This window comes from Fukomys damarensis, unplaced genomic scaffold, assembly GCF_012274545.1.
Source record: "Fukomys damarensis isolate Sample0158 unplaced genomic scaffold, DMR_v1.0_HiC HiC_scaffold_35, whole genome shotgun sequence".
NCBI lineage: Eukaryota > Metazoa > Chordata > Mammalia > Rodentia > Bathyergidae > Fukomys > Fukomys damarensis.
In genome coordinates, this window is record NW_022900947.1 from 15,902,853 (window position 1) to 15,915,401 (window position 12,549).

At 37.5% G+C, this 12,549-nt stretch overlaps 1 protein-coding gene across 1 annotated transcript in view; it reads right to left on the reverse strand.

The window, feature by feature from the left end:
• Positions 1 to 12,549, reverse strand: part of Adgra3 (adhesion G protein-coupled receptor A3) — a 104,131-nt gene that overhangs the window by 34,167 nt on the left and 57,415 nt on the right. Inside the window, exons 15-16 of the mRNA XM_019205442.2 lie at positions 9,365 to 9,566; positions 8,373 to 8,528 (exon numbers count right to left, since the gene is read on the reverse strand). Coding sequence (XP_019060987.1) covers positions 8,373 to 8,528; positions 9,365 to 9,566 — 358 coding nt within the window. The remainder of the gene's footprint in view (positions 1 to 8,372; positions 8,529 to 9,364; positions 9,567 to 12,549) is intronic.

The window sequence follows — 12,549 nt, forward strand, 5'->3', positions numbered from 1 at the left end:
AAAAAAAAAAAAAAAAAAAAAAAAAAAAAAAAAAAAAAGAAGGAAGCTTCAAAGGCGTTAAGCCCCAGTGCCAAGCCAGAAAGCCATGGCTGTTTTAACAGATGTCTTTTGATCAACCCAAAGATCCCAGCTATCATTTCCAACCCTGTTCCACATCTAATACTCTTCGCAGTGTGTATAATTATGAAGGGTGAGGTGGTTTTGGAACAAGTTCAGTCCACCTACCATTGTCCACTTACAAAGAGCAGCCTATGCAAATCCACCAGACCCCAATCCTAGAAGCACAGCTGAAGGAGCCACTGCAAGCCCAAGGTAAAGACCTGCTGTTTGAATGATCAGAACTACACTTCTCCACATCTCCAGCCTCCGTATCTGTCTGTAGAGGGTAACAGTAGTCCTGTCCTGAATGCTGTGCAGACTAAATTCCAATAATAAATACAAGGGTTCTGAAACCATGCCTGGTACATAGCAAGCACCTAAAAAATGCTGGCTCACTTTGTTATTTTCTTGTTCCTATTTTTTTTAACCATTCAAATTCCAAAATCAATGCTATGTGTGACTCTAGAGGAAGTGATTTCTAAAGTGTGTGTTCATATACAAATAAGAACACCAGCTTGCCTCCTTTAAGCCCCAGCCCCAAGCTTGACTTAATTTTTAAAGAAATTGGATCCTGATCTTATACTGCCCTTGCCATAGTGTGTCACAATCATTTCCCTATTTTATTTCCAAGGTAAACATCTAAGGCCAGGGATATCACAATAAACTTGTATCTACACCCTTACGCGCTTCTATACAGGCCTTGGTATAGAAGCCAATGGCCATCAGTGTCCATTTACTTCATTATTATTGCTCATTTATAATGTGCACTGACTAATATTTATTAAGCGTCAATGTGAGACAGACACTGCCCTGAGCAGCACGGGTACAGTAGTAAAGGAAATATACACACTCTACCTTCCAGCTTACAATCTAGTAGAGAAAATAACCAAACAAATAAGCAATTCCACTTCTAAAAAATGATTCAGATTGTGATAACTGCTATGAAGAAAGCAAGCAGAATAATATATGATGATGAATAATGAAATTTAACCCAAACACCCTGCTTTAATGAACCCATACATTATGGAGATGTATTTCTCCTAAATTTAAGATACTAATAACAAAACGAACTGCCACAGAAGGAAGGGATTCCACAAGAGGGACATGCCTCTGGTCCCAGCACTTTGGAGGCTGAGGCAAGAGGATCATTTGAGGCCAGAAATTGAGGCCCACCTGGACAACATAGTAAGGCCTTATCTCAAAACACACACACACACACACACACACACACACACACAGCCTAACATTATTAAGGTTTGTAGAATTTCACTCAGTTGGTTTTATATGATCTCTGGGAATATCAGCATCCTAGTACATTTTCTTTAACTAAGAACAGGCATGATGGTAAATGCCATTCGACCAGAAGACTTTATTTCTGGAGCTATGAAAATAGGTATTGACTCTGATTGGTCAGCTGCTGAATTAATCAGGCAGCCATTTATAAAAACATGAGACTAATAAACCACAACTTTAAATGGGAATTCAGAGTTGCTGGAATACCTATATTTCTGTCTGTTATTCTAATTTGTTATTTCAGATATTTACATAAAATGAAACAGGAAAAAGGGATAAAGCAATCAAATGTACTCTGACTATCAGAAATTAAATTCCTGTTGGTGAAAAAAAATAAGAGATAAAGTACATAAAAATGCTGATTTTTAAGGCTCTACTACTAAAATATGAAATATTTCTAGATTTGTGAGATGACAATGCTTTTTGCAGATTTAAACAGATTATCTTTATGAGGACATGATGGGACCTGGTAGATGAAGTTCACCTATCCTGAAGAATTATGATGAAGACAGGACCAAGGAACAACAGCTGTGCCCCAGTCAACAAGGCCAGCGCAGGGATGCAACTGGCACTACTCATCGTAAAGCATCTCCCCTGGGAAGGGGGATCGAACAAGAGAGCTGGCTTTAGATGAGAGCAAGCCATTTTTCTTACAATTTGACACAAAATAGCTATGGACTGAGGAGAAGGATTTGTTGCCAAACTATCCCCTAGAGTAGATAATCATAAAATGGTATATGCTTCTGTAGCTTGGTCACAAAAAGGACACAAGAGGAATAACAACGCATGAAAAGGTACTGGATTAAAAATTTATTCCTGAAATGTGACACACAAAGATAGTTGAAAAGCTGCAAACAGCATTTAAAGCATTGCATTTCTCCTTGGCTTCCTTCCCTGAAAGCCGTGGCAGCCACAAAAGGGTCAGAAGGAGTCAGGCACCTGTGCTCCTCCTGTCACCCCACCCCATAAGGACCAACTAAAGACATCTGTGAATGCACTTCATCAAAGATGAAGCAGTAAGACGAAAACCCACATGGACAACATTGGAAGTATTCAATGCCATACGTTTTTTGGTACCAGAGATTGAACTCAGGACCTTGTGCTTTTGAGGCAGGCGGCGGAACCACTGAGCTAAATCCCCAGCCCTGCCATAGGTTTTAAGAGATAGGCAATTCCATGTTGTTTTGTTTTGTGTAAAATATGGTTTGGGATTTGGACCAAAATTAGGCGAAAATCATCAGTAAGTCCAATAATAAACTTAGGATATGCTATATCAAATAGACAAAATATAAACTTGATATTTAATTTTAAGGTAGCAGGCATACAGTGTTCAATACTGAAGACAGAATATTTATGTCACTGGGAGTTAAATACTCCTGGGTTTAGATTTTAAGTCTGTCAAAAGCTAGCTGTCTGAGTAAATCCAGTGGCCACTCTGAGATCAAGTTTTCTCATTTGAAAAATAATGAGAGTTGGTGGTCTATGAGAAGTGTTCAGAACGTCTCATCTCATGTTAAAATTAGAAGAAACAAAACCCAGAAGACAAATATCCTTTCACACCCTAGCAGATGTATAACCGACACATACAGCTTTTAAAGAAGGCCAGTGGTTCAGGCTCTTACCATTTAAGCAAATCAAGGGGTACTTCTGTCGATTCTGATAACCAGAAAAGCAAGAATCGGGCATCGTGTACAGCTGGGGCAGCCAGCGGGCAACTGTGTGGGGGCAGATACTGTGGAGACGAGAAGCAGAAGTGACAACATCCCAACACCACTATGACAGCAGCAGCAGCACCACTGACATTAAATCTGGGCTGAAGTAGTCAAGATTCTCCTCTGAGTTACAAATTGAGTACAATATTAAGACCTTAATGGCCTTAAGGTATGTTACGACTGTGATACTTTTAATGAAGGGACTGCTCAGTTTTGGAAGTCACATTTTAAAAGGCGTATTTAGGTCAGTCTTAGCTCAAATCAGTATAGTACTTAGGGGTCCTAGTGAAGAAAGACTTCTCAGCAGCTAGCTGAGTTAAGACTCGATATCCAACAGGAGATCTTGCCGTGATCATCACATGCACATATGGCAGAGACTAAAGCTCTAACCTCACCACAGTGAAGGAGTAAAGAGTAATGAAGGGGAGACAGGAAGGAAAGGAGGGAAGAGGTTGATGACGCTGTTGCATGGAATAAATATTCCATGTATTCTCAATTTACTTAAAGAAAGGACTTGTAGTCTAACAAAAAAACAACAGGTTTTACACTAACAGAATGTAAATAATACAGAACAGAAAAACAGACTTATAAGGAAAAATGAGACACAGATGAGTAACAAGTATGTGCCAATAGCAGAGAAGCTACACCTGGGAAAAAACTGATTCTTGATGTATTTCTAGTTAAGGCAACAAAGATAATTTTATAATTATCAACACAAAGGAGATAAACACAAAGGAGAACATTCCCTCAAGGCAAAGTTGCTTTTATTAATAATTTTTTAAAAAGTTCCATGAACCTGGGAAGAAGACTACTGAACAGAGGCATAATTAATGGGCAACACGCTAGGACACACTTGTACAACAAAGAGAAATGTTTAATTCCAAGAGCTCCTCCAAGCCTCTCAAGGAAAGCAATCCTGGTTTCGACTTTTTTTTCCTGATTATAAAACACATGTGTGCTTCCCTTTCTGGAAATATAGAGGACTGAGAACTCTAGACAACTCTAAAACAAAGGAAAATACTAACGGGAACCAGTCAACTCTGTAGCTGGGCAGCAAGAAAAGCAAGATTCCTCGGGGCCAAGAGCAATATGGCAGCAGGGATGAAGGAGGGTGAATTCTGGTGACAGCGAGTAAGGCCAGACTTCCAGACAGGGTGAGTTCATGCCACGGGAGAACATCAGAAGGGATGACCCGTGCATCCCTGGGCCAGCAAAGATAACCCAGCCTCGCAGACAGGGACAGCTAGGAAATGCTCCTGCCTGCACCTGGCTCATGGTAGGAGGACAAAACATGTTTTCACTGGCTACTTGTAAGCACAAATCAACCTTCACACAGGCCAGACCCCAGACTATTGCTGCTATCTGCAAAACATCAAGCTAAGGATTTATCTCAAAATGAGTTCCTACCTTGGTATGGCTCCTGGCCATTGGGCAGGAGCAAATGAATCACATTTAGTGATATGTTAGACTGCTCTCATTAATGCCTCCCACTACCAAGATTTACTACACTATTTTAGAAGTCCTCAGCAATGTATAACCAGAAAAAAAGGGGTGTGTTTTTTGTTCAAACAGATAAACTAATTACTATTTGCCGATGAGCTGTCTAGAAAATTGCAGCTTACATACTGCAAAATGATATGAATAAATTTAATAAGGTAATTAGAAACAAGGTCGTTGGCTTCAAGAAACTGTAATTAAAGAAAATAGAATATGGTCAATATATTTGATGACACTAAGAACCTACACCTAATTCTCATGATGTAACAGCGATTTTAAAAGTTCCCTTTATTTTAGAAAAGCTGTGGTTGAAATACTTCTAAATTTGCTTTGAAATGCTCCAGCATTAAAAAAAGAAGGGAGGGTGAGAAAGAAGTAAATATACCTGACAGGTCAAATAAGACTGGTAAACACTAAAAATTGTTCAAGCTAAGTAAGAGATATAAGTAACATTCGCGGACATTTTTGGTTCTAGTAAAAAGGTTCTCAAAAAGTTAAACCCAAAAAAAGAACTTCAAAATAATTAACATTAGGGTAGACAGGAAGACACTACAGTGGTTCTCCTTCCTATGACAAAGACGCATGCATGCTTCAGCATCACCTTGACGTGACTAGAAACACAAGTTCTCTGAGCCAGCTTAGAACTGCTGAATCAGAAACTGGGGTGGGGCTGAGGGGGGCCCAGGGCAATAATCTGTTTAACAAACCCTCCAAGTGATTCCAACTGAGCTCAATTTGAGGAGTAAGTCTTAGGAAGGTCCTTAAACCAGGCAATGGGTCTTGCAAAAGCTCAGTAATACAGAAAAGTCTGGCAGGTAAGTTCAAGGAAAAAAATTAATGCTGAAAATAAAATGGGATTTGTCAAAATAGAAGTGATTACTTTAAAATGAGTAAAGAACTATAAATTTTTAAAAATCTGTACATAAAAATGTACTAAATGAATTTAGTAGTAAACTAGCCTAGGGTACACATGTATCTCTCCTTCATTCATTCATTTAATGGTATGGGGATCGAACTCAGGACCTTGCTCTTATAAGGCAGGCGGTAGCACAACTGAGCTATCCCCAGCCCTCACTCATATTTAAAAGGACAGCATAATAAAATCATTACAAAGCATAACCAAATCTATGTTTCAGGGACTTTCTCACCTTCTGAAGTGGACATACATTGGTTTCATAAGAAAAATCACTACAATGAATATGTAATGACAGACAACCCTTAGCATTTTTAAAGACCACCGAATATATTGCTTTGATGGCTTTTAGTAAACATTCAAGGATACTGACTAAACTCAATCAGTTTAAAAAGCAAGTGTCTCACAATAAGTTATGAAATTATCTGTGGCAGAATTAATTTTGGATATACAAAAATCAATCTAATAAATGATTTGTCCACCTAAACTATATGAATTTTAGGATATCTTAACATAACTTTATGCCATATTAATTAATTTAAAATGAAGCTCTTAAACCAAATAATTTATTTTCAACATCCCAATAAACAGTGAAAGCTACAGCCCGCTGTTTGAGTTTCCAAAGAATTGTACAGGATATCAGTCAGCACATCACAGTTAATCTTACATTTATGTCTCCATGATTAGGTATTTTCCTCTCTTTTATTTTAAGTTAGCATGTTGTTGGCACTTGTTTCCAAATGTAACAATTAATTTTATGACTATGCTAACCAAAGTGACAGCAATCTTCTTCAAATTAAATTTTTAGTAAGTAACTAAAGCACTTGCAACTTTTTTAAAAATTTGATTTTTCCCCCTTTTTTTGGAGACAGTCTCACTATGTAGTTCAGGCTGGCCTTGAACTCATTATGTAGCCCAGGCTGAATTGGAACTCATAGCAACTTTCTGCCCCAGCCTCCTGTGTGCTAGGATTACAGGCATGCATCACCACGCCAGCAATCACAAACTTTCTTAGATTCTGAGCTCACAAAGTTAATTTCATAACCCTGTAAAACTTGATCCAAGTGCTACAACAATTCTGCATTTGAATTTCCTCACTTGTACATACAAACTCTAAGTTAAATGGGGCCAGTATTATCCTCATTTAAAAATTACAAAGAGTACATGGTTAATTAATAACTCATGAAACTGTATTTATTTCCAGTTCCAAAGGATGCTTCCACCTAAGAATATATCAAAAGATGGTTTATTCCATGTACTATGGAAGAGATAACCTCGAACCTTTGGTATCACAGTGCTCTTTCCAGTTGAGAGATAAGCAAGAGGCCCTCACATCAAACATGTGCAGCAAGGGAAGAAACATGTATTGCAATTTGGCAGAATCTTCTCATGCTAACATCCCCAATCTCGCTGCAATTATTCTAGTAAGTCAAGATACTCAACTCCAACAAACCACTAATCACGTGAGCAGCTAGCCTGTGATTATAAGCAATGATGAGAAGCCACAGCACCAAGTCAGAACCCAAACTGCTTCTCCCAGTGCTGAAGGAACTGACCACAGAGAGGTGGCTGTGGTCCAGAGTGCAATCGGGTAGTGGGTGAGTTCATTAGAAAATTGTGGTCTTCTGGTCCTTAAAGCTCAATAGCAAAGCTGCAATCTTCTCTCACCATCCAGCAGAAAAGCTCTCTGCCTGGGTCCTACCTTATGCACATTATTTACTTTACTCCCTCTGATGACTACATCCCAAGGTGCCTCATATACTAGGGTTGTGGTTCCCAAACTTATTAGCAAAGTACAAGACAGCAATAGATACTCTACCCAAACATTTTTAAAATACCTGGTTAAGTGACTGAGGGATACAAGGTAGGAATCTTATTTATTTTTCGGCAGTATCAAATGATCTGACATGACCCTTCATAAAGAAATGCATACACTTTGTTAAGCCAGCCTCTCAAAGCTATGGAAGAGGGGTCAATGATGTGCTAAAAATGAATGTGATACTATAGAAAACACTTCTAGACAGTCAGGGAAGGCTACAAGTATTTGTTTTTTAGCCCTCCTTTAACTGAACTGTATACTCACAGATGAGTCACTTAATTTTTACTGGGCTTTAGTTTATGACTTTGAGCTAGGTTCCTCCTAACTATAAAATTCATTTCAGTGTGATTATCTCATTCTGTCTTTAAAATCTTTTATGTGTTGTGCATTCGTTCTGAAATTTGTGCTTCTCAGTTTTCCCCCTAAAGGATGCTATGTTGATAAGCACATCACAGCCTCATGTTTGCCGATACATATAAATTATACATATTTATGGGGTATCATGATGTTTCATTACATGCATATATTGTGTACTGCTCAAATCATGATAAACATACCAATCTCCTCAAACAATTTCATTAAATTTTTATAATTTGCATTTTCCGATCATTTGGAAGTTCAAAAGAGTTCCTAAATAGCCTCTCATTTCCCTAGGATATTACAAAAGTAATTAGGCTGTTTACAATATGTGAGTGACAGAGCCATTTTAAGAAGGATGAACACATGTCTGTGTAGATGAGGGAAATTCCAGGGACCAAAATAAGTAGCGTTGGTAACCCACAATGTGGAAATAGAAGGCTGTTTTCTTACTATACTTCTCTCTACCGTGTTACAGAACCTTGTAGTGTTCAAGAACTAATAAATCACCTTTATTCCCAATAGGTCAGTATAACAACTGGAGCATAACTTTCTCCCTAATAATTTTAGAAGTTGAAAAGCGTATGTAGTTCAAATACGGCAAAGCTTTAAAAATGATTGGACTCTATACTACTAACATTTGTTAGCACTGTATACTACAGATGTGAGGTTAAGAAAATACCTCTTTTGATTTTTCCTCTTTGGTAAATCTTCCAAACTTTTCTATCATTTCAGCCACAAATATAACATCCATTTTGTCAGAGAAGTTGGCTGCTTCCACGGTGTAAGCCAGTAACTGCCGAGCTGTTGCCACAGCGTTTGTAAGATTGAGGGGCATCTATATGAGAAAAGGACAAGGAAGCGGTTTGAAAAATGGCTAAAACATTTTTGATATTTTAACACTGCATTTCAAGACATGGCGATGAACTGAAACTATTATTTACTCATCATAATCTTAAAATGCTTTTTCAAATTTTAATAGAAACTATCCCGAGGGACAATTTTTCAAAACCTATAAAGAAATATAATGATACAAAAAGCTCATATCTAGTAAGTATGCTGTATAGTCTCCTCCTCTGCTTATCCAACTTCTAGACATACCTCCTCCCAACTGCTCAGGAAAGCCTTTCTCAAAGACTCCAGCTGGGAGTGAACAATATCTTCCCAGAGCTCCGACTCACAGGAGTGTGAACCACTTATTTAGTATTTATCTTTATTACCATGCACTGCCAGTGATGCTTTCTATTTGCTTATTTGCTGGCTCAAACACCAACTTAGCCTCCACCACTGCAAAAAGGATAAACTAGTATGAAGGAGCAAAGAAAACTAACACCGAAGTATGAGTAACAGAATAACGCAGATGCTACCTCCCAGGTGCTCGCTGTTTGGTAAAGTTTTAAAAAGATGACTAGATGCACAGGTAGTAAGAGGCACCTAAGTCATGCAAGTCCCGAAAGGGCTCACTTCTGATAAATGGAATATAAAAGGATCTCAAGGTGTGGCTCGCCACATGGACTGGAAGAGTGGCTGGGATTCTGTGTGGTAGATGCAGGTGGCAAATATATCCAAAAAAAAAAGCATAGAGTCAGGCTGTAACTGGAAAGGAAGAGGAACATCGCACAAATGAATACATTTGTTCACAACTTAAAACAAATTTGAAGATTTTCTAATTACCTGATTAAACATATAAAGAACTCTAGTGACATCGTTTGCATATTGGCAGCGAGAATAATCATCATCTGCCCAAAAGCCACCTCTGTCACATCTGCGCCAAGCCTTTCTTTCATCCTGTGGGCTCCCAGGATAGATCCCGCTGCCATGGGTGTTCCGGGTGCACTGAAGATAAGCAGTGATGCCTGCCAAGGTTCTGGGCCACCTGCACAGGTGAGGACCAAATGGTATAAGAAAACCTAGAATGATGGAGTGAAATCAAATATGGCAACAATGGAGGAAAAACCAAGGATTTAGGATATGTTGCATACAACCACAGAGAAAAAAAAAAATCAAGAAAAAAAACAACCCAAAGCTCACTGAAGAATAAAGACTAATTTTTTTTTTTAAAGTTAACGTGGACTAAACTGTGTTAGTCTACCAGCTGAGTATATTTCAATACTGTACCATGATAGTTTTCTAAAACAAAATTCTAAAGCTTTCTAAATTATCACCACAAAGACAGGGAAATTGCACTGTACCCAGTAAAATATAGAATAAAACAGTCATTTGTAGAAAAAATGGATGCATCTTGAGAGTGTGATGCTAAGAAAAATAAGTCACAGAAAGTTAAATATTGCATTGTTTATTATATAAGAAACTTAGAATATTAATAATTTAAAGAGAAAACTAAAAGGTAGCTAAGAAACAAGAGAGACCTGTGGAGATGGGAAGGGGATCTGGAGATGATGGGGAGGGAAAGTGGAAGTAAAAAGTATTACGATGGATGTGCATATGCACCCTTCCCCAGGATGAATGCATTTATTGTGTACCACAAACATGTACTGATAAAACCCATTTATGAAAACAATTTTGGTGCAACAGATGGTTTTCTTGTGTTTTGGCCTCATAACTGTTGGTATACTGTTGGCTTATAAAACCATCAGGCATCCAAGGGATGACTTTTCCCTGATATGAACAGATGGCCTTCTGTAGAAGCAGGATTGGTATATGTATAGAAAAAAGGTACCACAGCAGGCCTCAGACTGCCATCCATCTGTAAGAGATGCTACTTTCAAACCTAGTTTGTCAGTGGTTAACAACTTGAAGAGCATTCTGGTATTCCCAAAGGCAGTAAACTGGTAAAGGTAGCTCACTCTGCTTAAACTGTTAGGCCATGCAATACAGCTTATGCTGATGATCTACTTTCCTCCTGAAAAACTAGACTTTTGGTCTATGCGAAGTGGAGGGGGCTACGTGACCAGCTCCCAGCAAAAGCTTTTGGTGCAGAGTCTCCAGTGGGCTTGCCTTGGCAGAAACACTGTACAAACACTGATGACTTTACATGGCTGCTAGCAGAATAAACTATCTGTGCCCATCTGGCACAAATATGCCTGTTCTTCTAGAGCCTACCTGTGCCTGTGTCTTTTCCCCATATGCTACAGCTACATATTATGCCACACTGACATTTATTTTAGCTCAGAGTACAACTGTATGCTGAGTCCTCTACATTCTTCTGGCACATTTCTGGATGTGCACATGGTCTTAAAAAACTCCAACACAACATAGAACAAAATGTATCGGGAAGAAGCTCACTAGACCAGAGAGTATGTAATCCCACTGACATAGGTTAAGACTCTTTGGAGCTGAGAAAAACGTTTGTTATTTGAGCTCTATTTCTCCAAAAATGGAAATGAAATTAAGTATATTTCAATACAAGTTATGGCTGATTCACACCATGGGAACCACTAAATTATAGTATCAGCCACATCAAAATAGAATTCATTATCAAAACCATATAAATAGATCAAGCAACACAATTAAATCTTATTAATAATGCAGTGGAAGTTTAATTGTATAATATTTTAAGGAGTGCCAAAAGATAAATAATTCATTAATCAGTTAAACATTTAGGTTTTTGTTCTATCTTTAAAAACAGAACACTCAAAACTATGACTAAATCAGAAAATCTACCATAAACAAAAAACATGATTATTTAACAGAAGATGCTGACTATAACAAAGTTAACCAATGTTATCCATATTTAAAGTAAGCAATATAAATGTAGCTCAACATTCAATGCTCGTAAAAGATATCCCTTGGCAATAATAAATGCTGGTTTCTACATGCACATGTCAAAAATAATATTTTTTTAATTTAAAGAAAAAGAACAACAGAAAAGCAATAAAGATATAGGTGAATTAATGATGTTATTGTTGCTTCTTCTCCTTGGATTGGAAAGATTAATACCAAAGGGCTTTCTTACTCTTAAAACACTGGGATTATTGTGCAAAAGTGGCAACAGAATCCAACAGAGACAATGCAAACTCAGCATTAAATAATCTTTACACAGCCTCAAAGAGTATTATGGTCCCCTTTGTTTATATCAACTATAAACTCATTACTAAAAATCTCTGAATATAAAGAATATCAAGGTAATAATACACCTAAAGCTGTGTTAAGAAACAGCGAGTAAAGCACTCTAAAGTAAAAGTTGTTAGGGCTGGGGATTTAGCTCAGTGGTTCTGGCTCCTACTTTGCAAGCAACAAGGGCCTGAGTTTGATCCCTGGAACCAAAAAGAAAAAAGAAAAAAAAAAAAAGTTTAAAAGTTGTTACTTCTCACAAGTTCTAAACTTTCCACTAAAAAATAAAATTTACTTGTTTACCTTAACATAATTCCAAAAAATCCCCCCGCAATTCTAATGATTTTTCTCGTTTCAAGTTACACAATGGCTTTTGTTTCCCAAAGTTCTTGTCATTTAATTGACAGAAAAATGGAATAGAAGAAAATTAAGTAAGCGTATCTCGTAATTATGATGTCACAACTGCCAATAGTTAAGCGACTCAGCAACAGAAAAATTTAGAGTTCGTTCATAGAAGAATCTTTGAGAAACAAGAGAGTACCATTACCCTGTCTGAATTTTATACTATTTTCACTGAAATGTTTCCCTAAAGTAGTAGTTTTTAAATTATATAACAAAACCATTTGTTAAAAATGATTTTACTTTCCAGAGATTCTTAAACCAAGAGGTCTGAAATAAAGTTCAGGCATTAAAAAAAAACAAAAAACAATCTCCATCAAAGATTCCAATACTACCATTCTAAAGGATAGTCTTTAGACAAACATATAAAGATATGTGTTCACTTTTCTCAAATTTTGTTACTGAGGATGGGTATCTAATTAAATGCCTCTGAGAATAAAAAGGGT